This window comes from Gossypium hirsutum, chromosome D13, assembly GCF_007990345.1.
Source record: "Gossypium hirsutum isolate 1008001.06 chromosome D13, Gossypium_hirsutum_v2.1, whole genome shotgun sequence".
Lineage (NCBI taxonomy): Eukaryota > Viridiplantae > Streptophyta > Magnoliopsida > Malvales > Malvaceae > Gossypium > Gossypium hirsutum.
In genome coordinates this window covers 2,468,175-2,492,675 of record NC_053449.1, presented here as the reverse complement: position 1 = coordinate 2,492,675, position 24,501 = coordinate 2,468,175, and the positions used below count along the sequence as shown (strand labels likewise).

At 34.4% G+C, this 24,501-nt stretch overlaps 5 protein-coding genes across 8 annotated transcripts; 2 read left to right on the top strand and 3 right to left on the bottom strand.

Moving 5' to 3' along the window:
• The first annotated feature begins 2,813 nt into the window (after positions 1-2,813).
• Positions 2,814-6,172, top strand: LOC107919843 (CASP-like protein 5A1). The gene is made up of 3 exons (XM_016849233.2): positions 2,814-3,322; positions 4,897-5,029; positions 5,794-6,172. Exons 1-3 carry the CDS (start codon positions 3,111-3,113, stop codon positions 5,983-5,985), a joined length of 537 nt encoding a protein of 178 aa, XP_016704722.1. The 5' UTR covers positions 2,814-3,110; the 3' UTR covers positions 5,986-6,172.
• A 179-nt stretch (positions 6,173-6,351) lies between these two features.
• LOC107919844 (60S ribosomal protein L12-3) lies at positions 6,352-7,319 on the top strand. The gene has a single exon (XM_016849235.2). The coding sequence runs from the start codon at positions 6,580-6,582 to the stop codon at positions 7,078-7,080; it is 501 nt and encodes a 166-aa protein (XP_016704724.1). The 5' UTR covers positions 6,352-6,579; the 3' UTR covers positions 7,081-7,319.
• A 1,117-nt stretch (positions 7,320-8,436) lies between these two features.
• Positions 8,437-18,117, bottom strand: LOC107920530 (probable catabolite repression protein creC). Of its 3 annotated transcripts, XR_005923439.1 has the most exons (12): positions 17,482-18,117; positions 16,837-17,151; positions 16,641-16,749; positions 16,460-16,553; positions 15,683-15,773; positions 15,460-15,543; positions 14,956-15,052; positions 14,770-14,857; positions 14,503-14,608; positions 14,320-14,412; positions 10,107-12,848; positions 8,437-9,943 (listed from the first exon to the last, which is right to left on the bottom strand). XR_005923439.1 is itself a non-coding variant. In XM_016850276.2 (11 exons), exons 1-11 carry the CDS (start codon positions 17,650-17,652, stop codon positions 12,456-12,458), a joined length of 1,641 nt encoding a protein of 546 aa, XP_016705765.2. In that variant the 5' UTR covers positions 17,653-18,117; the 3' UTR covers positions 8,437-12,455. The 3 variants fall into 3 exon arrangements, 2 of the variants coding, with proteins under 2 accessions (XP_016705765.2, XP_016705766.2); XM_016850276.2 differs by having other exon boundaries at positions 8,437-12,848; XM_016850277.2 differs by having other exon boundaries at positions 8,437-12,848; positions 15,683-15,770.
• Positions 8,609-10,820, bottom strand: LOC121225467 (uncharacterized). Its single transcript, XM_041109785.1, has 5 exons — positions 10,735-10,820; positions 10,481-10,580; positions 10,141-10,225; positions 9,174-9,943; positions 8,609-9,115 (listed from the first exon to the last, which is right to left on the bottom strand). The coding sequence occupies exons 1-5, from the start codon at positions 10,818-10,820 to the stop codon at positions 8,609-8,611; spliced, it is 1,548 nt and encodes a 515-aa protein (XP_040965719.1).
• Positions 18,118-21,818: 3,701 nt separating the features above from the next.
• LOC107918850 (uncharacterized) lies at positions 21,819-22,592 on the bottom strand. Of its 2 annotated transcripts, none has more exons than XM_016848431.2 (3): positions 22,385-22,592; positions 22,162-22,295; positions 21,819-22,041 (listed from the first exon to the last, which is right to left on the bottom strand). In XM_016848431.2, the coding sequence occupies exons 1-3, from the start codon at positions 22,524-22,526 to the stop codon at positions 22,021-22,023; spliced, it is 297 nt and encodes a 98-aa protein (XP_016703920.1). In that variant the 5' UTR covers positions 22,527-22,592; the 3' UTR covers positions 21,819-22,020. The 2 variants fall into 2 exon arrangements, with proteins under 2 accessions (XP_016703920.1, XP_016703919.1); XM_016848430.2 differs by having other exon boundaries at positions 22,162-22,313; positions 22,385-22,570.
• Positions 22,593-24,501: the final 1,909 nt, after the last annotated feature.

Genomic DNA, 24,501 nt, shown 5'->3' with positions numbered 1-24,501 from the left:
TGGTACACTTCATTGTAGTATTTAGACTTTACAAGTAAGTTAAGTGTCTAGAAGTGTTCATGAGCTGGGTTAGGATCAATCAAAATTTTAAGCCTATTTGCTAGGCTCGGGCTCAGATCGGCCCAAAAAATGAATCTAAAATTTTGCTCAGACTTGGTCCGGATAAAAGTGCTAAAACTCGAGCTCGGCCTGCCCGTATTAATTTTTTATATTATTATTTTTATATATATTTTTAAAAAATATAATACATACAAAATACTAAAAACATTAAAATAAATGTTTCCAAACAAATTAAAAGTAAATTTAAAAAATATCTATACTTAAATAACACTAAGATAGGTGCAACTTAACAAGCAAATGCCTCTAAAATAGTAACAAAATTAATAATAAAATAAGAGTTATACAATATTCAAACAATAGCAACAAAATAATAGTAACATAATAGTGAAATGGTAGCAAAATAGTGAGAAAAGAACAATAAAATAACAATAAAATAGTAAAAAAGGCAAGAAAATAGTAAAGAAGACCAGGAGTTTTTTCTTTTTTGCATATTTGGGCCGGGCCAGGCTCAAACCAAAAAAGCTTTACTCAAAGCTTAACCCGTTTTCTAAACGGACATTTTTTTTGTTTAAACCTATTTTTTAGATTTTTATTTTTACTCAAACCCTTCCACTTTTCGAGCGGTCTGACTCATGGACAGGCCTACAAGTATCCAACAGGAGTACAAAAAGTATTTAAAAAAAAATATAATAATTTTAAGACTATTTGTGAAATAAAAAATACATTAGAAATGTACTAAATACAAACCCAATAATTAAACCATTCAAAATAAAATTAATCCCTTTCACACAAAATTCCAATACCCTTTAACCTCTCAATTTTCAACCCATTAGTGAAGGCTAATGTAATTGTGTATTTTGGGTGGTTGGTTTAAAAATAAGATTAATTTAAATATGAGTTTGATGTGATTCTAAGACCAAGTTTCATGGAAAGTTTCGGTGGGCTTATGCAAAAACATTGGAATCAAGTCTAAATTAGTCATGTCTAAGTTGGGTCGAGCCCAACTCCCATGCTAATTCAAATCAATCAAGTTGTGGACGAATTCTTTAAGGGGCCGATTGATTTAATCATGCTAATTTTAAAGGCTATTGAACCTAAGTTTATTTTAATAGGCTTGCATTTTTAATTTAATTCCACATATTCTTATCATGCATGTTTTTATATGTATTTTGTGTTTCCTAAGTTTATAATTATCTTTAGCTTGTGTGCATGTGTAAATTATCACATGGTGTCTAGTTTGTGACATTTTATATGTTTTAGTTGTGTGCATGTGTTTGTGTCCATCACATATACATAACTTGAATTTCATGCGTATGGGATCAAGGATCAAGTGTCTAATTCTTTAGTTCTTTGTCTTGTCGAATTTTGGAATGAATGACAAAGTTTGATGGCTATTTATATTTGTTGTAAGTGTCTGATTGATAATATCCCAAGATTGACCATTTATTTTCCAAATACATGCACAAGGAGAGCTTCTAGAATGTTCAAGATTCAGCCATTATGAAGATACATGAGACTGTTCGTATGAGAGGGTCAAGTTCATGCCTTCATGCATTCCTTAATGAGGAAGAGTTCATGAACAAACAAGGGAAATGTGCCTCGTTAAATCGGCCATTGAACCAGCACATACATTAACCAAAATAGGGGAAGAATTCAAGAGATTTATGTTGTCCATTCATGTATTCAAGGCACATTAAAGCTTCAATTTAAGTGATGCATGAGCCATGCAAAATCCATTCGGCCAAGGGGGGATTTTTGGAAATTAAAGGGCTGCACCTACATTGAATTGGACGAATACTTCCCAAACTAAGCATGCATGAATGCCCAAGTGAAGAGACACTACATTTATTCGGCCAAAACATGCACCAAACATCAAGCATGAAGCGAATTTAATTCCTAGTGTGTGAACATATTGATGTCAAATGTGAACAAGTTTATGTTTGTGTGTGAACGTTTTATGTGATAGTATGAACATCATTCTGCCGAATTTGAGTAGTCATTCTAGGAATCTATAAATAGCTTTGTAAAAGGATATTTGGGTGGCACCATTTTTGAATATAAAACAATATTGTGAGAATTTTCTCTTCAAGGTTCTTAAGTGACTTTACTTAACTTATTAAACTTTTCGAGTTTGTAGCGTTCACTGTTTTGACTTATCACTTTGTTTACCACCCTGAAGTGTGGCGTCTTCATTATACCAAGGTTTTAGCATTTGTCAAATTTACACGGGTCGAGTTTGATTATAACTCCGGTTTCATAAAATATTCAAGTGCTACAGGTCACGATTTTCTTTAACCTTTGAACCTATTCAAGACAATCCTTCAAAATAAGCAATTTTCCGAATTATCCTAAAAGTCTCAGAAAATCGCATCAGAGTTAGTATTTGGTACATTAGTAGTGTACTTTATTTATTTCATAAGTAGCTTTAAAACACTTGTCAACCCCTTCACTTTGCATGTAAAGTTTAAGAACTCTACTACCAGTACATTTAATATTATTCCTTTTAATAATAACATTGTTAAAATATAATATTACTTAGTATATTAAAAATTATTTATAAAAATTTAATTTATTCTTTTAAAAATTATAAAGATATAAACTATTTAACTGGTGAAATTATATTTTTATTATTATAAAAATTAAATTTTTACCCGTAAAAACAATTTTCCCAATGGAGGTTGATTGTAAAGTTGGAGTTGATAACCAGTGGTGACTATTTCCAAGTTGCAGGCCAGAAGTAAGATAATGAATTCGGGTTTAATGATTTCATGATCAGGTCCGTAAACGAAACACTAGGCCCACTCTTCACCAAACTAACGGCTCAGATTCAACACCGTACAATCCCCCATTGACTTTTATGAGTAAAGTCAGCTAAAGTGAGAGCTTAGTTAGCACAGTTGGTTCGTTCGTTCAAGACACGGGGAGCTCAACCCGCATTTCCCCCCCCCCTAAAACTTCCATTTTCACAACACAATGACAAATTAGAGCTTTGCTCCTTCCATTTCATTAAAAATCCTATATTTTCTTTAATTTAAAAAAGGGGAAAAGCAATGAGCGTCAGCCGTCCGGCGGTGCACCCGGTGGAGGCTCCACCGTTGACGGAGGCTGCGGTGGATGGTCCTAGAGTGAGGATGAAGGACGTTCAAGGCATGCCCGGGACTAAAGGTGGCCTTTTTCTTCGTCTTTCTCAGTTCGTTTTCGCCATTATTTCCGTCTCCGTAATGGCCACCACCAGTGATTTCCGCTCCGCCACAGCTTTTAGGTAATTAACCCCATTTCCTTTTAGATTCTAATGTTTCAATCTTTCTCTTTCCTTGGGTTTTCTATTATGTTATATGGAATTTATTTGTGAGCCTTTTTTCTAGCTTGATTTATGTTCTGATCTTTTTCATTGTGAATTCCAGTTTCTACCAATAGAGTGCAAAACTTGAGCTAATGAGAGTGCCTTGATCACCACCAAAGTTTTATAATTATCATTTTATCTTTATACTCAACCAATACTTCCAAATTTTAAGTTAAATTTTTCTATAGAACTCTGATGCTTAGGTTTTGGGTAATTAACCCCCTTTTTTTCGATTCTAATCTTTCGATCTTTTCCCTTTCTTTGGTTTTTCATTTTATGTTGTATTGAATTTATTAGTGAGGCTTTTTTAGTTTCATTTTATGTTCTGATCTTTCACATTGTAAATTCCGGTTTCTACCAATAGAGTGTAAACTTGAGCTAACGAAAGTGACATTCAATTTATTTGCTTTGATCATCACCAACCTATTATGATTATAGTTTTAGCTTTATAATCGACTAGAATTCCTTAGTTTTTAAGTTTTTCTATAAAATTCTAATCTTTCAATCTGACATATGGGAAAATTGTTATGTTTATAATGATCTTTGGGTCAACATAAGCTACCGGTTCTCTGTAAGTAAACGAAGTTTGAGATTGAAAGTTAAAAACTAAATCCTCTTACTTTTCCAATTTAAAAGTTCTAGTCCAATCGTGGACGCCAGCAGTATTGCCCTTCAAAATTTGCTTACTGTAAGGTATGCTTATAGAGTTCATAATGATTTGCTTTTGAAGTTGGTATGATTGTATCTTCGATGGTAAATTTTGACAAAAAGTGCCAATAATGTCAGCTGTTGGACTGAGATTTTCAAATGAAAATATTAAGAGCATTGAACTTTTTAAGTACATGAACTAAATCTCAAACTTCATTCAAGTATGGGGACTGATGACATATTTTGACCTGATGTTTGTAACACATTTGAACTAATGTTAAGACTTTGATGATCAGTGTAGTTGTGGATCAAGAATACCCTTACTTTTGGGATTAAATCAAACTGTTATGAGCACATAATAGGATAAGATGTTGAGGTAGAAATTGGCAATTTAGAGCTGAATGTATATCATTTAGGTATTTTCCACAGGCTTCCTTCAAAGAAGTTCCGGATTTTACTTTGATGCTTGGTACTAGTAAAAAGATGCTATAGTTTAGCATTCTTTCTTTTTGCAGGTTAAACGATTATATGTTTGTTTCCCTATAAAACACGGATAGCTTTCGTCTCTTTGGCCATATGAATTCTGGATTTCTGTTTCCATCTGTTAGTTACTTGCTTTCATGGGTGTATATTAAGCTTTGTTTAAAGTGTATATTAGGTTAGCGAAAATGTGATAGATTAGTACCATGCCTAAGTTAGTGACAAAACTATGCTGTTTTTTTGGTTTACAATCTGAGATTACGAGATAGTTTCAACGAAACTGTTGTGTCTTTTAGATGAGATGATAATTTCTTGATTTTTAGTCTTATTTGTAACATGAATATTTGATGATTCCAATGCATCAGCTACCTTGTTCTTGCTGTTGGCTTGCAAAGTTTGTGGAGCTTGTCTCTTGCATTTGTTGATATATATGCCCTTTTGGTGAAACGGAGCCTGAGGAACTACAAAGCAATCCGCTTGTTCACCATTGGTGATGGGGTAAGAGACTTTTAATCGAGCATACAGGGTCTGCAACAAAACTTATCATTAGATTATTCCCTTTTTTATTGTTTGCCATTTATTCACTGGTTTAACTCTCTTTTCATAAATTTATAAGGCCATCACTTGTTACCTAAAGTTTAGTTTCAGTTTGATGGGAGCTATGATTTGGTTTCATTAACCAATGTTTCCCTTGGGCATCTTTGATTACATTAAGTATGCAAGTCAAATTTATACACCCAAAACCTCTTCGTGTTCTTTAGAGTAAAAGTTATTAAAACTGAAGCTCGACATGATGGTCGCTCTTGCATTTTACCTTTTCTGTTCATACAGATATCTTTTAATAGAGAACAAAGGATCTAAAAATTTTAATCGTTAAAGAAAGAGGCCTTATACTATTAATTTATTAAGCCTCGTTGCTGTATATTTCACTAAGCAATGGTTATTCTGATTTTGCAAATGAAACTTCCATCTATGGGCATAAACATTATCTACTCTGCATTCACTACATAGCTATGTAGAACTGATGATCTGACAGTGTTGATCGCATTTATTGTTCTCAATGCACATGCTACCTATGTTACTCCGATCTCTACTATTCATTTTCCTTGAAGTACCCATGTCCAAAGCTATAGGCTCTCAATGCACATGCTAGTTTGCCATTTTACAATCTTTAGTGGTTTAGCTTTGGGGGTTTTTCTGGGTGGGAATGTTTAGTTAACTTAATTTGCTAGTTGAATAAAACCAGTGATGTCTCGATGCAGATCACGTCGACCCTTACATTCGCTGCAGCTTGTGCATCAGCTGGAATCACAGTTCTGATTGGCAACGATCTCGATAAATGTGCTTTGAACCACTGCACTGGATTCGAGACCGCCACAGCAATGGCATTCATCAGCTGGTTCGCCATATCTCCGTCGTTTCTAATGAATTTCTGGTCACTGGCATCCCATTGATTGTACTTCTTTGTTATAGCATTGTGCAGCCATTTTCAATCTGTTGTATTGTCAATTGCACCAGCAGTGTAAATAGATCAGTTTTGCTAGGGTTCCTAAGCTAATGTTTTTTTCTCCATTTCTAAAGTACCATATTTGGATCTTTGAGGGAAAGCAACCATGAAATTATAAATTACTTGTTTTCCCCCTTTTTCTCTCAACCTAGTATTATTGTCTTATAGGCTCTGATAATATGGTACCTTTTATACATTGGGTGCTCACCTATTTAAAATTAAAATTAGCTCGGGTTCGAATCATTTTTGTATCTCACTCTAATCGACTTTGAATCTAAAATGATCCGAATTTAAAATTGATCCAAATTCAACCTTAAAAACTCGAATTAATTAGGTCAATATTACCTCCAAACCAATGTCATTTGTTTTTGGGTCTAATAGACAAGTCAAAGACTCTTCGATATTTCAACGGCCCAACATTTTTTGACACCCTAAAGCCCTAATTTTCAACTCCTTTAAACCCCTCAACACTCTTCTCATTTCCTCTTCGCCGCCGCCCCAAAAACCCAGTTTCTCTCCTCTCAAATTCCGACCCCTAAACATGCCGCCGAAGTTCGACCCAACCCAAGTCGTCGACGTATTCGTGCGAGTCACCGGCGGTGAAGTCGGAGCAGCCAGTTCACTCGCACCCAAAATCGGTCCTTTGGGTCTATCCCCCAAGAAAATTGGTGAAGACATCGCTAAGGAAACCGCCAAGGAATGGAAGGGCTTACGCGTCACCGTCAAGCTTACTGTCCAGAACCGGCAAGCTAAAGTCACTGTAGTCCCATCCGCCGCCGCTCTGGTCATCAAGGCTTTGAAAGAGCCTGAAAGGGATCGTAAGAAGACGAAGAATATTAAGCATAATGGGAATATTAGCCTTGATGATGTGATCGAGATCGCGAAAGTCATGAAGCCTAGATCCATGGCTAAGGACCTGAGAGGAACCGTGAAGGAGATTTTGGGAACTTGTGTTTCCGTTGGGTGTACGGTTGATGGGAAAGACCCCAAAGATCTGCAGCAGGAGATCTCCGATGGGGAAATTGATGTTCCCTTGGAGTAAAACCAAATGAAAGAAACTGGGTTTTTCTCTTTTGCTTTAAATTGTTTTATTTTCAAAAGTTTGTGTTTTATAAGTTCTTTAGGTAGTTGTTAAAAAGATGATAATGATTAAGTTTCCTAGGGGGTTTAATGATTAAGGAAATTGTCTAGCTGGTGAGCCTATGTTCTGAATTTTGCTTATTGTGGAACTTCATACTTGGATGAAATTTTCAATTTTGATGAATGCATTTTTCAACTGCATTTACCTTGCTTCTGTTTTTGATATTAATACCTATAAATTCTTTTAGAAATTGATAATCTAAGGGGTATTGATGATGTTTATTTCATTGGTTTCAATGTGGTATTTGCTTAGATTGACATCTAGCATGCAATTCAACTAGCTAGATTGATCATCTTGAAGTCAATTTTTTTTCTATTTTTGGGTTTGACTGCTAAAAATTACCTTGGAATCAGCGTTTGTTGTTGATCTGGTAGAATACCAATTTTGGTGAAATAATTTCATTGCTCTCGTCCTTGGTTTTCGGGGACTCTTCTATATTTGATCTATGACTCAACTACTCTGTTTAAGCTGTCTATTTAAAGCTGTTTCATTCTTCACAAATCTCAATTGATCCCTTGGTTCTCTCTTTAGAACCTTAAAAATCAGAAGGGTATTGTGTTTTTTGAAGGTCTTCCCCAGATTTTTTTAACATCTCTCTTCTTCTTTGGATTAGGAGGAAGAGAGGTATTTCATTGTTTTAACCCTTCTTTTAATCAATTGACCCTTCATTAAAGACTTTCAATGGCTAAGGAAAGCAGGCAAAGGAGTTCCTGGATGGAAGTAGCACCAGCCCCCATCATTTACCCTGAAAAGCCTTCATCTTCTCCAGGTTTGGAAACCATTTTTGAAGATGTTGCAGAGGAATATGATGACCTTGCATAATATACCATTTGAATTCTTTTTAGATTTCATAGCTATCTAAGGAATGCTTTCATTGACTTTTGTTAGAACTATGGTGGTTCCATTGAACTGCTTCATCCATGAGAGGTTGAGAAAAAAAAAAAAACCATTCCTTGAATCAGCAATGTAAATTGTAAATTTTGTATATAATATTTTTCTTGTAATTTTGTATATATATATTCTCTTTCCATAAAAGAAGGAAATCAAATATATATTTAAAAGCTTTGTAACTTTTATGTTGAAAGTGTAAATGGGATATTGGTAATATTGCCTAACGTCATCTTCATCTCTTAAATCATTTTTCACTTTGGCTTTGTACTGCAATTATGTTATAGCACTTTACTGCAAAAAGTCCACATGCAACACACAAAAAGGAAAAAAGAAAGGAACTAACATGAAGAAAACAAAAGAGGGTAATTAAGCAATAAGCACACAAATAATTTGCGAACTTTTTATTAAGGAAAGTAGAGACCCTAGTGGTTGCTTATTTTATAGCTATAATGCTCAACCACCATAAGGATACATAGACTGACTCATGACTCAAACAAGACAGTTAATCTGAAACAGAGTCCCACCATGGCAATGGTGGTCACTGATCTCCCCACCATTGATGGACATAAACACCAGTTCCTCTAAGGGACTTGAAGAGATCCATCCAATCTCTGTTCACCGCTCGGTTGGAACAGTGCAGGAATAACTCATCAATGGAGCATATGGTTCCACTTTCAAACAAATCTGAGAGAATTTTCAACTCCACTTCCCCTGCATTCATCTTCAGAACCACACAGTCTGCATTTTGCACCGTTTCTTTAATCCAAAGAAGGAAGTCGAATCCTTCGTCTTCAACATACGGATCGGAATCATCAGAACCAATGGAAGCCTTAGAATTGGATGTAGCTCTATTTCCAGCAAGGCTAGGATAATAAACAAAGTTGATACCAGGCTTGTTGACATAGGATAGCATCACTGAAGTATTGTGATCGATGAAATAAACATGGAATGCTTTTCGATCCACGGGATAAGATGGCAAGAACCAATCTGTAACGTTAGAGTTCAAATGCTCACTTGCCCCAACATCAATATACACCAAACGTTGCTTATGAGAAATGTTTAACAAATTCAGGCAAATAAGCAATAGTTTTCTCAAATCCAACTGGCCTCTTCTCCAAAAGAGGCTCAATGTTATCCAACATAGGTTTGGTGTTTGCCATAGACCGACAATCGGCTGGTAGCCGATATTGCTCGAAGTAAGTGCCGTTTTTGAGTTTCTTCTTGAATACAATCAATGCGAAGCCATTCACATAATCAACATGAACAACACTGGAAGCTTTCAATAAGGAAGAAACTGGAGTTACAGACCTGATCAAGCTACCACTACGACCAACAAGCATGGACCCTATCCCACCAGGAGTAAGAACACGTTCAACCTCAAGCACCAGCATAGCAGGGGCTGAAACCTTATCTAAGTCCCTAGATATCACAAAATCATAAGAATTGTCCTCATAATCAAGCTCATAAACAAATTTCTTATGCTTCAGAGAGAAACAAGGGTGCCTATAGGCCCCAGTAACATCACTGAATCCCAAGTCTTTCAATGCCCTAACAGCTGACATTGAGCCTTCACCCACACAAGGAGCTTTTGCATTGTAACTCAAAATTTGCTTTTCCATTAGCTCTTTAACCACGCTGGTTGTCAAGTTCTTGTTTTCCTCGCATTGAACCGGTCCAAATGATCTCCAAACTTTGGAGAACAAAAATTTGCCAGGGAATATAGTTGAGGTTGGAGAACCGGTTCCAATGGCACAGCTTGCCGAAGCAGAAAGGGTATACAATATATCTGGACCGGCACCAGAGATGATTTGCAGCAAAGGAACAACCGACAAAGCAGCAGCAACCATGAGAGCGCGTAAAAGCACACGCCTCCCTAAAGACCCATGAAATATCATCAAGTTAAAGGTCTTAAAATCCATTGTCTTTTTTAACACTTTGAAACTCTTAGTAAGGAAGATCCAATATCAAAATATGAGAAACCAAGAGAAATTTGAAGCCAACACATAGCAAGAAACCAAATTTAGCGAGTGCAAAACCTGGAGGATGTGTGATTTCCACCCACAAGGAGACCTGTTGATCTTTGAGCAGTTAACCATACCTTCATTGGAACCCTTTTTCTCGACTTCATTTCTAACAATATTTCCTCACTCCCCCCCTGGAAACATCCCCAATACTCAATCTTTAACTACGCTACATTACATCCTTTGATGAATTAGCTTCAATCTCAATCTGGGTTGTCAACCTTTGATTGAAAATTTGAAACAAAGAAAAAAAGAACGAAAACTTAGAGTGGGGATTTCTTTTCCAAAGAAAGGTGCTCGTACTTCATGAAGTGAAGTGTGAAAGAGGTCAGACTTTAATAGCTGAAGCAATGAAAAACGTGATAGATCTGGCCTCTGGGCTCTCTCACCATTAGCAGCTCAGCAAGATAATGAGTGGGACCGACCAAGAGGAAGATGCTCCGGTGACGTGTTGTTGGGATTACGTGGCAGGTATAGGAAGTTTCTAATCTGTATCGAAGGGGGCACACTAATCAATTATGAAAGATTTGTTTTTGTTTTCTGACAAAGCGCGTGGGCTATGGGACCCCTTCCACATGTTTTTCGGCACTTTCTATTATTTATTGCAGTGAGCGACTGACATGGTACGATTTATTGGATCCACCTTTGTCGGTCCATTGAACCTGTTTCATCTTCCGATATGCTTGGCCCAGCAACAAGCTTTGATCTTTCTTGTTTGTAGCTGCCCATCACTGCATTTCAAACTAACAAACGCCTTTCCTCCTCCTTCAGTCTTATTGTCCCAAGACAGCCCTTCATCAAACTAACAAGCTTGTTTATTGGATTTTCTTTTCAGTTGGGTATTTTTGAAATTTTCATTTCAGATCATTTTAGGTTGAATCATTTATTTTTATGATCATTTTTAATTGTTTTAATGGTTGAATTAAGTTAGATTCTTTTTTCTTTAAACAAAAGCCACGAAGGTCCATTCCATTCATCATCGAAGTCAAGTAATATCCGCAAGTACAATATCATGGAGGTCGATTGGTTAATCAAGCCCAAAACTAACCTCTTTTAAGCTATCATGAATCATGAGCTTGCTCAAAACTTGGATATTTGGATCAAAATATTAGACCCAAAAAGGGTTCAAACAAGAAAATTAGACAATATAGATCAAACTTGGGCTTAAACATTCAAAACTCAAGCCCAGCTTAGCTTTCTTTTTTTAAGATTGTAATATTTATATTATATTATTTTTATACATTATGTAATTTATAACCCATAAAAATTAAATCTATAATACTATAATTTAAACATTAAAAAAAGTTGAAATCACTATTTTTTTTTCAAAATAATATAGGCGAGCCAAGAACAAGTTGGATTATCTATTTACAAATATAAGTAGATTTGAGTAAAATATTAAGTTCATATTTTAGGTCAAGTCAGGCCAAATATAAAGTGCATTAATATCATACTTAAACCTAATTCAAACTTAGTCTACGGCCCTCTAGGAGTATAAACAAAGTATAAAGAATCAAAAAAATTGAAACAGAGTACATGCCTCTAGACTTAAATGGCCCATAATGTTAAATCTAGTGTATCAATTACAAAATGATTATCCAATTTATAAGACCCATGTTTTCAAGAGCAAATAAAAGAAACCAGTGAAGATTCTATCGTAAATAGTATTAAAGAGATTGTACAGAAGAGACATAGGAAAGAAAATAAATAGAGATGATACTATAGATGTTGGAATTTTTATAAACCGAGACTGTAAATGGGGTCCTGTGTTGCTGTTGAAGCCTTATGTAGCAGTTGACTGTTTATTTTGGACAATACAGAAACATGCAAATAAAAGAAACTACTGAATTTTGTGGTTATATCAGGAGAAACAAAAGATATAGCTAGGTAAGAGATTTTTACTCGTTTGGAAACTCATGATAACAGTAAAATCTTATGTTTCAACCCAATCATCTGCCAAGATTTCAGGACATATTTGACCCACTTCATTTTCATGAAGCTATCTGCATGTTCAACATCAGTATTATTATTTTATTTTTTTGGAGGGTCTTATGATCCAACAAAAATCATACTGTAGTGATGATGATGAATCACCGATCATAAATAATCACTCAAATGCACCTCTAAGATATATTACAAATCTTAAAGGAGCAAACTTCATGTGATTCCTATCGTATCCTAAATATATTTCTAGAAGTAGCCGTTTCTACTTACAATGGAAGTTCTTTATTCCTCCATACCTATTTAGCTCTATCAATGGCCTTTTTGTCCTTCAATATACAATGGATTCAGTTGGTTAACCTCATTGCAATTCCATTACAAAGGCGGAACTTTATTCTTTGCCATCCTTTTATTGATGGCTGGTCATTGTTTATGGCTAGTACTGCCAAGTGTGTTGGAAACTAAAGGTTTATCCTTGGAACCGGATACAGTTTCACTGTTGCTTGATTGGCTTTCTGCACCACTGGGTCTCATCCAGACTTTTATGTGCCCCTGTCGACAAACAGTAAGTACGGATCCCGGGTTAAAAATCAAGCCTGAGAGAGGTTCAGTATGAACACGATGAGCAACCAGTGGTGAAATTTTCGGAACATCTCGAATGCTTGGGGCAGGTAGCAGGGTACCCAGTGGGCATACATTGTCCCAGTGGGAAGATTGGCTCCCAGTGCTGAAAGTGGGAGATCCACCAGGAGGGCATCGACGCAATGGCACAACAATTTCATCCATTTCCAGGTCCCACAATAACAATTGTGTATCCTACAATGGAGGCAGTAATGAGATGTGATGGGCACACACTGCAGATGGACGACACCTTTTATATCTTTTAAGGAAGGAATAATACAAAAGGTTCATCAAGTTTATTAAGGAGCCTCCTAAATTCCAAATTCTAATGTATTAATGCTTAAAACCTGCAGTTAGTATTCCCTAGACCTATCAATTGGGCAGGATGGATTGGTTTTGGTTCGGGTCAATCTGGATCAGCTTAATTCAAGTTTTAAAATTTTCAGGTTTGGGTCAGTTTCAAGTTTAGGTTGTTTTGGGTTCAAGACATTCGGGTTTGCCGGTCAGGCTTTTTGGGTCAGATAGTCTCGATCATGTCATTTGGGTTTGAGTTGTTGACTTTTTAGGGTCAAACTGGGTTGGCACTTGGCTCGGGTTTGGATTTGGGCTAATCAGGTCTGGTTTGTGGGTTAGGGTCAAAATTGATAGATCTAGTATTTCCCCCTCAACGGAAAAGAAAGACCTACTTGTGTGTGGGGTGTGTGTGTTTGCTTTTCTCCTTTTTCTGCCTTTCCCCAGCCGTGCTCTTTGACTACAAAATGTTGGTTAAAATGTGGACACAGTTCTTGTACTTGGGTAAATTTTGAGAAATTAAAAGTCTCTTACTTTATCGGTTTAAAAATCCTAATCCAATGACCATCATTAATATCGTCGGTATTTTTTTACCAAAATTTGTCAATTTTGACATGCTGATTAAGCTGCTCTCTTATGAAGCGGCATATGATTGATAAAAAATAAACATGCCAAGTTGACAAAATTTGATGGACAATGCTAACGGTGTTAATGGTTGGATTGGATTAAGATTTTTAAATAAAAACAGTAAGGATTTTATTTTTAACTTTTAAAGTATAGGGGCTAATTCTCTAATTTTGTGAAAGTACATGGACTGACAGCACATTTTGACCCAAACTTTTTTCTATGAATATACGGCTTTCGATAAAAATGAAATAAATACAGTCATCAGAGAGTACAAGTGATGTATTCCCTTATTCTTTGAAATATGTCTTGGCTTTCATGTTTCACATTTGTATCCTAACCTAGAAATGATGTTCATTAGATTAACAGTTCAAGATGCTGTTTCAACAAGAACCTAATTACAATGTATAGTAACCGAAGCAGACCTAAGTTTCATATGGTTAAAATCCTCTAAACATTTCTTACAATCTAAATAGTCATTCCATGTGCTATAGATCACCACTATTCCGTCCTAAAAACAGACATCAAGATGATAAGTAGAGAAAGAGGCAACCGCTAGCTCTATAAATGTTGCTTCAACCACATTAAGTTAGTGTCAGGCATCAATAACTTGTGAAAGCTAGACATTTCTGGAACTAAAGTTGATTCCACAAACCCACAGAAATACACGACAGGAAATAACTATGGAAAAACAAGGCATCAAGAATTCAGGACAGCCATTATTTTTACCAGACACACAGCATTTACATACCTGACCAACAGAACCAAAGCGGTACATGACAGTCTCCCCTGTGCCATCTGAATTAGGCGATGACCAATAAGAATCGAATGCCACTCCACTAACCTGCCGGCACCATTTTAGAAGAAATGAATATAGAGCCATTTGTCATCTGCAACAAATAAACAAGCCTTCGCTACAAAATAAGAATCTTACCCATGAGTTGTGCCCCTCACCCCATGCCACAACCTTTCGATCTTCCATACTCCAAACTTGAACCAAGTCATCTTCACCTCCAGTCAGAATATATTTCCCGTCCATACTGTTCAATGTATGTGGTTAATAACAAATTCTACTTTCTCCAAAGGTGATAGCTTAGATAGTATACAAAAAAGAATACAAAGTGACAGCTTGAAAATGAAGTATGGACAAGTTTAAAGAGTTCTCTTTGGGGGGAAAAAAAGAGAAAAAAAAATAGAGAACCTCCAAGCACAACATAGTAGAGCACCATAATAGCTTTTGCCACCACAAACTAGCTGTTCTTTTGAATAGTCAAAAACTCGCAGATAACCTGCACTCAATATGTGAAAAGAGAAAAAAACTGAAGTTCAAACAACCTAGAAAAGGAAACAGCCATAAAATCCAAATGGTGTCAAATTGACTTGATACCATCTCTTCCAACGGTTGCTAAGCAGGCCCCATCAGAGGAGAAAGCAATGCTATTAATTGAACCTTGACATACATGCCATCTCGCAATTGGGTTGCTCTGCAAGTAAATAATGGCAAGTCAACAAACAAAAACGATAAATGGAAAGATATGAAGAAAACTTATGCAGCTTCTTCAATGATTTCAAACAACAGCCAGACTGATACCAATTATGGTGCCAAGGCAGGTCCTATCATGCCCAATATCAAGACTATCATGGCATTTACTGTAATGTAATAAAAAGACAGGTATAATCCAGAAGGAACAAATGCATCGTAATTTAAAGAGAGCGTTATCTAGCTAAGACCTAGAAATACATAATATGAAAAGTAAGCTATAAGCTATGCAGCACCTACTATAAATATACAAATGATAGGATCATTAATGGCCTCTAGCTTTAGATGATAGTTTTAAGGTAAAGGCTACAAATTTTCAGGAGGCATGCAAAAATAAACATTGCCGAGTACCTTACTGTATCGTGCATGCGCAACAGAAAATTGAGTTTGGTCTTTGATAACAGGGAATGAAGAATCACCAGCACCATCCTTGTTCTAGAGGGCAAAAAATGAAATGAAAAGAAAAGAAAAGAAATAATAATAACTTAAATAACTTACTGCATAGAACATCAAGAAACTTGTAAGTTGAACTCCCAGAAGCAGAAAAAGCCTTCTTTAATTATTAGAAACTTGCCTTTTCATATATGTACATATTTCCATCAGCATGGGCAACCACAAAAGCACCATCACCTCCGGGGATCCATGCAATACTGGTACATCGACTGCTGGAGACAACAAATTTTAATCAGATAGGAGATGGAGCCAACATAAAATATTTTTTTTCATGAGTTGACACAGTTAAAAACATCGATTCAAGATAAACCACTATTAGTCACAAAATTCATTGGTCCTTTAATTATCCTCAGGGGAAGCCCAAGAGGGAAGCAAATTCTAGAAAGACCAATTACAAGTCCAATATTGGTAACAGGGTTAACAATCAACTTAGTGAAAGACGAAGCCAGCTGCCGATAGCATATTTCTAGTATTGATAGCCTAAAATTACAGTTGAAATATTAAAAGGTCAGAGAAAACAAAAGAAGCACTCTACAACAAGGTCTCAAGGTGGCAATACCCTGTAAAACAACAAAATAAAATCCAGAAAAAAAAACATTTTCATAATGATTAAAAGGACTAAGCTGAACAAGCACTATTTGGAAGAAAATTAAGCTACATATTCATAAGATGTCATAGAAAATTATCCTGCTCCGAGCAAATGGGTTTACAATCTATCTTTACAGCATCCAAGAACTAGAACGTATAAATCTAAAAGAGTCACCCATGTAACAACCTAAAACAAAACAGCTTGCACGTAAGTTTAGAAAAGAAAACTCCAATGATGAATAAAGGTTCAGAAAGTCATACTTCTAGAAAATAAGAACATGCAGAAAGGATGTAGTAATCTAAATCTTGCCTGTTATTTACAGAACCATCTTTATTGTAGTGCTGTGCCCCAACAAGCTTCTTTCCAACATCTTGCAACTGCTGTCTCAATGACACTGAATAAACTACAATAATGAACATAGAACCCATAAATTTGGGCATTTAAACATTGAAAGTAAAATTGCAAACTATAACAAGCTAAAGAGCATTACCATCACCGGAATTCAACCCAATAAGCAAATCATGCCCATTCTTGGCATCCTGATCAAAGGCATGGCAGACAGGGTTTGAATTACTGAAATGGATAGATTTTATTGGATCCTACAATAAACACCATGATTCTTAAAATACCACCATAGCCAATCCTTCCCATTCATCAAAAACCTTAACAGAGAAATGCTAAATTACCTTATCCTGCGAATTCAAATCACTAATAAAAATAGAATCACTGACATTGAAGATTAAATAAGTTCCTTTCCCATCAAAATTTGTATTAGTCATTGAATTACTCGGACTCGAAGAACCCAATGATCCAATCCTGCCAGCACTGCTAACACTTTTACTACTACCATTCCCTCCAACAAAGCTGAGTGCACGGCTCCCATTCCCCGCACCTAGCCACCTCGCTGCTGCTGATTTTACCCCACTGCTGGCGGTGAAACTAGAAGATGAAGCTGTTGGAGTTGATGGAGCTGGCTTCTCTTTCAGATGCGCTAAGGTAACCTGCCAATCAAACTTAATCAAATACAATCCAAGAAAACCAATACTGAAACTGAAAATTAACTTTAGAAATATGAGCACTGACTTAAAGTCCTTAAAATTCAATATTTCGACCACAATGATCAATATATAAAATAACTAAATAAAATATGTTCATTCAGTGCTTCCAACATATGGGTATTTCTTGAAAACCCTTTTTTACTAATAAATTGGAAATGCTCACTTATTATGAAATTTAAGTTAGAAAAACACCAAAAATAAATCCCATACTAAAAAAAGTAGACCAATTTGAAGTGATATAAAATGATTAAAATCCGAAAATAGTCTTTTTACCTGAGTAACAGTTTTGCCATGAGAATGGTGAAGAAGGCCAGAAGGGTAAGTCTTTTCATAGTGAAGCTTATATCGACCTTCTGGAGTTTTAAAATAAGTCTTCAAACCCGGCGATTGAGCGTTCGCCGATGAAGACGGTGTCGAAATCATACCGTTGGCTGTGTTGATCATCTTGTCTCTTATAATACACCCGATAACACCTGATCATGACAGTCCAGGGTACCTTTTCTTCTTCTTCTTCTTCTTCTTTATCTTCTCAATATTGAAAATTTCTTATTTCCTAAGACACATAAACAAAAGCCCAACTTTCTTTATTTCCTTTTTTGTTCTTCAATGGCTGTGGGATCAGGAAATTTTCAGTTTCAATGATCTTTTGTAAACTTCTTTTTTTCCTTCTTTTATAACTTTTGATTTGAGGTGGTTTAAGAGGTTTGACTATTTTGGTGTAAGAAAAAAGTCAACGAAATGGACGGTGGCAGATATGAGGTGTAGGATTGAAAGAGAGTGTTTCTTCTCAGGCCTTGAAGCTGTAAAAGCGTAAACTGATAATGAAAGGGAAAAGACAATGGGAGAGATGATTTCTGCTTTTCTATTTATTTTGATTTTGTTTGAGACTTTCAGTTTGTTCCAAATTGTTTCTTTCCTTTTCTTCATTTTGGTTTTTAAACTTTTCTTTAATCATTTTTATAGAAAATATTGTTTGGGGACTCTTTTGAAAAATCTTATAAATTTATAATTTATTTTATACATTATTGGTTTTTTTTTTTAATTTTAACAAGATTCATTTTAGGGTAAAGGCTTTTTAGGCCCATCAAATAGTATTCCCCTGTTACCTTATCCAATAACTAACATAGATAAAAGATGTTACGATTGTATATGCTGGTCATTTTCAAAACATATTTAAAGAAAATAGAATTTTATAACATTAATCCCTCCATTCGACAACTTGAATTTGAAATTTTAGATTGAGATTTCAATTATCATGTAAATAGTAAGCATGAAGTGTACAAACTAGTTGAGATTCAATATAATATATTCAAGAAAGACATGAGAATTCAGAGTGATTCGGCCCCAATCATCTACCTCCACTACCTTAGCTTACCACAACTAAAGATTTCCCAAATTCACTAATTTGAACCTTTCAATGATAAGGTTTAACCTTTAAAATCACTTTCTTTTAAGTATGCAAGATAGAACCACTTTCCCTTAAGGTTTTTTTTTACCCAAAACCATGTAAACCCTCACAAAAATGAGAAATAAGGTTGTGAATGAATAATCACCTCTAGAATGTATACATACAACAATTAAGCTCTCTCACAATACAAGACAACACTTGGAAGAATGAATCACAAATAAACCCACAAGTGTGTACAAGTGAAAATAAGAATAACAAAGAGAAATGATTAGATTTTTGCTCTTGATCTTTGTAAGTTTGGTGTTGATAGAGAATGGATTGAGCTGTTGGAGTCATTAATATGGGCATTAAATGCACTTGCAAAGCTAGAGGTATCAATACCTTAGCCTTTGAGGTCTAGTTCTTTTCTTCAAAATTTGACTATTGAGCCACAAGTATCGCACCACAATTAGGAAAGGTTTTGTACCTCATCATCAGGGGTCTGGTACCTCTTGAGTAAGGGTCTGGTACCTGGGTTTTGAGATCCACCAAAAAAGAGACTTGGGTGTGGTACAAAAGTAAAGGGGGTTCGGTACCCTTGTGCCAACATGCTTACTGCCTACTTGGTATCACACCCTTTGCCAAAAGAGTCTGGTACCCTTAAGTTAAAATTACTTGTAATGCTTCAAAATTTTCAATATGACACATCACATAATTTTAGGCTCGAATATTAAGGAATTATGAGAAAAATTCAAGGAGCAATTCGGTTAAGAAATTTTTATAAGAGGAATTTGATATTCGAAATGGAAATGTGTGAAAAGAGTTATAAAAGTGAGAATATGTCAAAATGAACTAAATTCTAAAATTTGAAAAATATAAAGACTAATGTGTAAAATTATCTGAATATGAAGAATATTAATTATTATGTATTGTTTGACATGAAATGGATTGGAATGTGATTTGGTGAGATGAAAATCACTTTTGGGACTACATTGGGAAAATTGAATAGTACATGGACTAAATTGTAATTTTTATATTTTATTGGGAAAAGAGCCAAAGTTTGATTTTTATTACTCATGGAGTTATAGTAAAGATTTATGATAAATCATGAACTTAAATTGGTCTAAGTATTGAATTTTGAGAAGATATCATTAAAAGGGGTAAAATGATAATTTTCCTAAAAACGTAATTTGGTCAATTCTTGAGATTTCAATGATGAAAATAATATTTAAATATGATATTTGGTATCTAAAATTTATTTTTGATTGTTTGAATCTCGTATTAATGGAAATGAGCTTCAAATTGACATAAAATGGACTTAAAACATGTAAATATGTGCCCAAAGCCCATTTGTTGGTATTTTGAAAATGGGAAAGAAACCTCGGCTCATTCTCTTCTTCTCCAATGACAGCAACAAAAAAGCATGGAAACTTCCCATTCTTCCATTGTCTTGCTTATTTCGTCAATTTCTCTCAAAATTTCCACTACAAAATCTCTCATTAAGGTAAGTATCATGGACACTCATTTTTCTCCCATAAATTGGTAAGCTTAGGGTTTATGTAATTAATTTTATAATTCAGTATTTAATGGTGCTAATATTAGTGAGAAATTCCATGACACTAGATATGAAATAACACATTAAAATGTGAAGTTGTAATTATATAGCTATGAAGTGCTTTATCAATTAAATTTATGATGTGACAATTTTGGGTTGTCATGGAAATATAGGTGGACACGTATGAACCATGCCACTATTATGGAAAGATTAGATAAAACATTATGGTAAAAATACATGTCAAAGTACAAAGTCCTAATTTAAGTTGACAAGTGCCGATACAAGTCTAAAGTACCAAAATGACCGTAAGATATGGAAAAATAGATTAAAATTTTTACCTTGAAATTATGTTAATTTTAATTGACTTATTGTTATTGATTTTAGAATGTTAGTGTATAATATTGTTCACATGTTTGTGAAAATGTGGTTACGGACATGTTATTCAAAATTCGACTATAACAAATGATGTTAAAAATTGGTTAATAGTATGTAACCTATTTTATAAATGGTTTTAATTAACATCCATTTACAGAGATGTAAATGAAACATATTCTAGTGTCACGGGACTAGAACTTAAGTCCAGCAAACTGTGCGGCCTTAGGCGATTTCTTTGCTTCAAATCTGCCTAAGTCAGCTTAACTTTCAAAAAGTGAGAATTCCCCCGAAAATTCTCTTAGGCACTGAAAATAAAGCGAAAGCAACTCGAAAAGAGAAAGAAGCCACGAACGAACAAAATAACAACAAGAAAAGAATAAGCCACCAAGTGTTTGAGTAAATGTCCTCAAAAGTATTTTTAACTCAGGAATGGAATTAATACAAATGAAGGGGGAGGACTCTACTTATAGTTGAGTTTTCCTAGATCCAACGGTACAAATCGAATTACATCAATGGCTGAGATTAGTTTCCATTTACAATAAGAGAGTCCTAAGAAACTTTATCCTTTAATATTTAATCGGAATTCAAATAAACAGGCCTTGAATCTTTTCCAAATAATGGGTCACTCCTGTCGACCCGAATAACCTCCAATGAACAAACAGGAATCAAAGTATACCTTGATCACGAGCTCTTTTGCGCAATCCATGACACTAACACAAAATTCTCCTCATTTATTAGTTTAATAAGATACAATCAAAACCCATGTAATAATTAAAAGAAAACTTTAACTACACCAGAATTGTTATTCTATTTACTGTTGAAACATAAAATGTAACAAACAACAAAAGTTTCCGACAATATCTTATTTAATATTGTCGGGATTCATGACCAATTAAGAATTCAAAGTATATATATTACAACATCATTCATGTTCATTACAGTTCAACTAATCAATCGTGTAGTTAAATGTATCTTGTATTCTCGTGACGAATTTAGAATGTATACCGACAGATTTCAAATGTCGGTAGTAGTGTAATGAAATGAAATAAAGACGTTTTTTTTCTTTTTCTTTTTCCGTAATGAATAATACGTTTTAGCGTACTTAAACTCATGTCCTCTTGTATTGACAATTTTTTTCATAAATAGAAGGATGATACGCTTAAACACACTCGAACTCATGTCATTCTGCATTGACAATGATTCTCATGCCAATCGAATTAAAACTCAATCAACACATTTTCTTTTATTTTTAACGAAAAAAAGGAATAATTCAATATATCAATCGTAAATCAATACTTTTAATCACTCATACTTTATAAAAATCCTAAAACAAAATATTTTTTTTTACAAAATAGAGGTTGACTATTACAATTTAAAAACCTAAATTAACCAATATTATTTCTCAATTCTCACATAAAGGCTTCACATCTAAGCAGAGAAAGCAACCAACAAATAGCCAAAACCTAGCATGAACATTCTACTTCTTTCCAAATAATCACCCATGGATTTTCCTGACCTGCAAAAGAATACCAATAAAAGGAAAAAAAGAGTTGTTTGCATTTAAGAATCTAAAATTGGATAACCAAAGCAAAGTTTGAAGATGTAATTTGTTGAGTTAACCATAATAGAAACTTACATTTCTTCTTTCATGGGGTGACAAAGTATTGGTTTCTCGATGAATTGAATGTTGGCGGCGATGAGAATTATCGGGTGGAGGGATTGAAGAGTGTGTCTTCGGGCCTCTATAATCAATCTCATAAATTTCTCTATCTGAAACATCAAAGCTCCCTTTATATAAAAAAAACAAATTAATTGATTTTAAAATAAAAAGAACAATTAAAACTTTTACAAAAATTTACCTGCAAAAAAATAAGGCATGGAAAGCATGAGAAGCAGCAGCAAAACAATAGAGATGGGTTTCCATTTGATGACAATCAGCTTCATGGAAATTGGTAGTTTTTCAAGCACCAAAAATATGCTTGCATTTGAGTAGATGCTCATGGGGTCATTTATAAGAAAATTATTGGTAATTTATTTGAATTTCCATTAAATTATATATTTTGATATATTTATATTCGTCACATCCACACAGCAATAAGTTCTGAAGGATGGATGTTGATATGCTGAGTTGGATTGGGTTGGGTTGGGGGCATCTATGAAGCATAACTAAAGACCACTTACCTAAAATATTTTATTTTATTTTAAAATTAACATTTTTTAGCAGTTAAAAAAGTCAAATACATTTAGCCAAAACATGAACTATATCTAACACCAACGTTACCTTGTAGAATCTCTATCTCGATTATCTTGAGAGAAACATCGTAAATTTTCAAATCAATAGGAACATTTTTTTTCTAACGCTGCCATAAAATCTGTAGCCATATTTATTATACGTGGAGTAAACATCACCACCATTAATATTACTTTTTCATTCTCAATTCCTTTAATTACAGATAAATCATTCCAAGTTTCTTTTTATTTGTAAAAAGATAATTTAATTATTATATACACATATTGAACCATGTGTGGGACAACTCCATGTGTGTATTATTATTGAAGGTCCCAATGAGAGACATGACATGCCATGCCATTGATCTCTTGTTGGCTGGATCGTCAGGCCTACTCTTTCTGTTTTCTCTCCTTTGCTTAATTATATCTTTACTCCCATTTCTATTCATATGTTTATGGTCAAATTGTAGTTTCGCCCCTTCCACTATATTAAAATGTGAGCTTTGATTTTTATACTTCAATTTAGCATAATTTTATCCTTCTACTTTTATAACATTATCAACTAATCTAAATTATTAACATTTTTAACTATTCTTATAAAAGTGCTCAGGTAAAAATTTTCAAAGAGAACTTACATGACACCCTAATACTTAATACTTAAGAAGTTCAATTAAACAATTTAATCCAATAAAAAAGATTACATGTCAACCAATGACTTAGGGGTGTTTTTAAAAAATTCATGTTAGCACTTTAAAGGAACCATTATAATGTTAACAACCTAGACTAAATTTTAGCATAATTGAGGGATCAAAATCATAAATTGATATTTTTAAAAAATATATATATAAGCTAAGTAAAAAATAATAATAAACTTATATTTTTTAGATGGATTAATTTTTGGTACATTAACAATAATTTTTTTATTCCACAAGCTGACGTCAAAAATTGTTATATGTATATTTTAAATATATATTTTATTATACACTTGTCAACTCTTTAATCTTACTTGAAAAGTCTAAAAACTCAACTGCCAATGTTACAAATATTTTCCTGTTTTAGATTGTATTGATTAATTATATATTTATATTTTTCTTATGCAACATATTGTTGCCACTATAGGAGGACGAGAGTTCGAGTGCGTTGAAGTGCATTATCCTCCTATTTAAGAGTTTGGAGGGACTATGGGTAGCCTAAGCATTGTGTTAAGAACTTATAATGAGATTAATGTTCAAAAAAATGTTTTTAAATGAGTAAATTCATCATTTATTACTATGGTTATGAAACCCTAGATGGAAAAACAAAAAGTAATGATTTTTCTTTTTGTGTGTGCGTAAACTCAAAGTGTTCGTAAGTCATATGGCAATCGAGACGAGCTTTATTGGGTTAAGAGTTGAAATTAAAGTACTCTCAACAAACGTGTTTTATTTTGCAATTCTAATTATTTAAAAACCTTTCTCGATTGACTCAATTCGAGTTGAATTTTTTATACATAATTATTCATCTTGCTTAGAGTAGGGGTTACCTAGAGGAAGCATATTCGAATAAAGGCTAAAGTTAAGGCGTCCGCTTAAATAATATTTCGCCTCTTAAGCTATGTGGCTCGCTCTAGATCACAAAGAGATGCATAGTGAGACACTTCCTATCGCATCTCATCATATCTTATTATCCCCAAACTAGCTCCCCAGGAGCAGGCCCATTCATGCCCGCTTACTATTAAAGTCCCTTTGTAGTGGGCATGAATAAATTG

What these genes read in the sequence shown, in the direction of transcription:
- LOC107919843 (XM_016849233.2), top strand. Translation starts at nt 3,111, where the DNA reads ATGAGCGTCAGCCGTCCGGCGGTGCACCCGGTGGAGGCTCCACCGTTG. An exon ending in CGCTCCGCCACAGCTTTTAG is followed by an intron (nt 3,323 to 4,896) that starts GTAATTAACCCC and finishes CCAATGCATCAG; the next exon opens with CTACCTTGTTCTTGCTGTTG. An exon ending in TGTTCACCATTGGTGATGGG is followed by an intron (nt 5,030 to 5,793) that starts GTAAGAGACTTT and finishes GTCTCGATGCAG; the next exon opens with ATCACGTCGACCCTTACATT.
- LOC107919844 (XM_016849235.2), top strand. Translation starts at nt 6,580, where the DNA reads ATGCCGCCGAAGTTCGACCCAACCCAAGTCGTCGACGTATTCGTGCGA.
- LOC121225467 (XM_041109785.1), bottom strand. Translation starts at nt 10,820, where the DNA reads ATGGGCAGCTACAAACAAGAAAGATCAAAGCTTGTTGCTGGGCCAAGC. An exon ending in AACTGCTCAAAGATCAACAG is followed by an intron (nt 9,944 to 10,140) that starts GTCTCCTTGTGG and finishes ATGGGTCTTTAG; the next exon opens with GGAGGCGTGTGCTTTTACGC. An exon ending in CTCTTTTGGAGAAGAGGCCA is followed by an intron (nt 9,116 to 9,173) that starts GTTGGATTTGAG and finishes ATTTCTCATAAG; the next exon opens with CAACGTTTGGTGTATATTGA.
- LOC107920530 (XM_016850276.2), bottom strand. Translation starts at nt 17,652, where the DNA reads ATGATCAACACAGCCAACGGTATGATTTCGACACCGTCTTCATCGGCG. An exon ending in AGCAACCGTTGGAAGAGATG is followed by an intron (nt 14,858 to 14,955) that starts GTATCAAGTCAA and finishes TATTGAGTGCAG; the next exon opens with GTTATCTGCGAGTTTTTGAC. An exon ending in GCTTTGGTTCTGTTGGTCAG is followed by an intron (nt 12,849 to 14,319) that starts GTATGTAAATGC and finishes CCTCCATTGTAG; the next exon opens with GATACACAATTGTTATTGTG.
- LOC107918850 (XM_016848430.2), bottom strand. Translation starts at nt 22,526, where the DNA reads ATGAGCATCTACTCAAATGCAAGCATATTTTTGGTGCTTGAAAAACTA. An exon ending in CATGCCTTATTTTTTTGCAG is followed by an intron (nt 22,314 to 22,384) that starts GTAAATTTTTGT and finishes TTTTATATAAAG; the next exon opens with GGAGCTTTGATGTTTCAGAT. An exon ending in CACCCCATGAAAGAAGAAAT is followed by an intron (nt 22,042 to 22,161) that starts GTAAGTTTCTAT and finishes ATTCTTTTGCAG; the next exon opens with GTCAGGAAAATCCATGGGTG.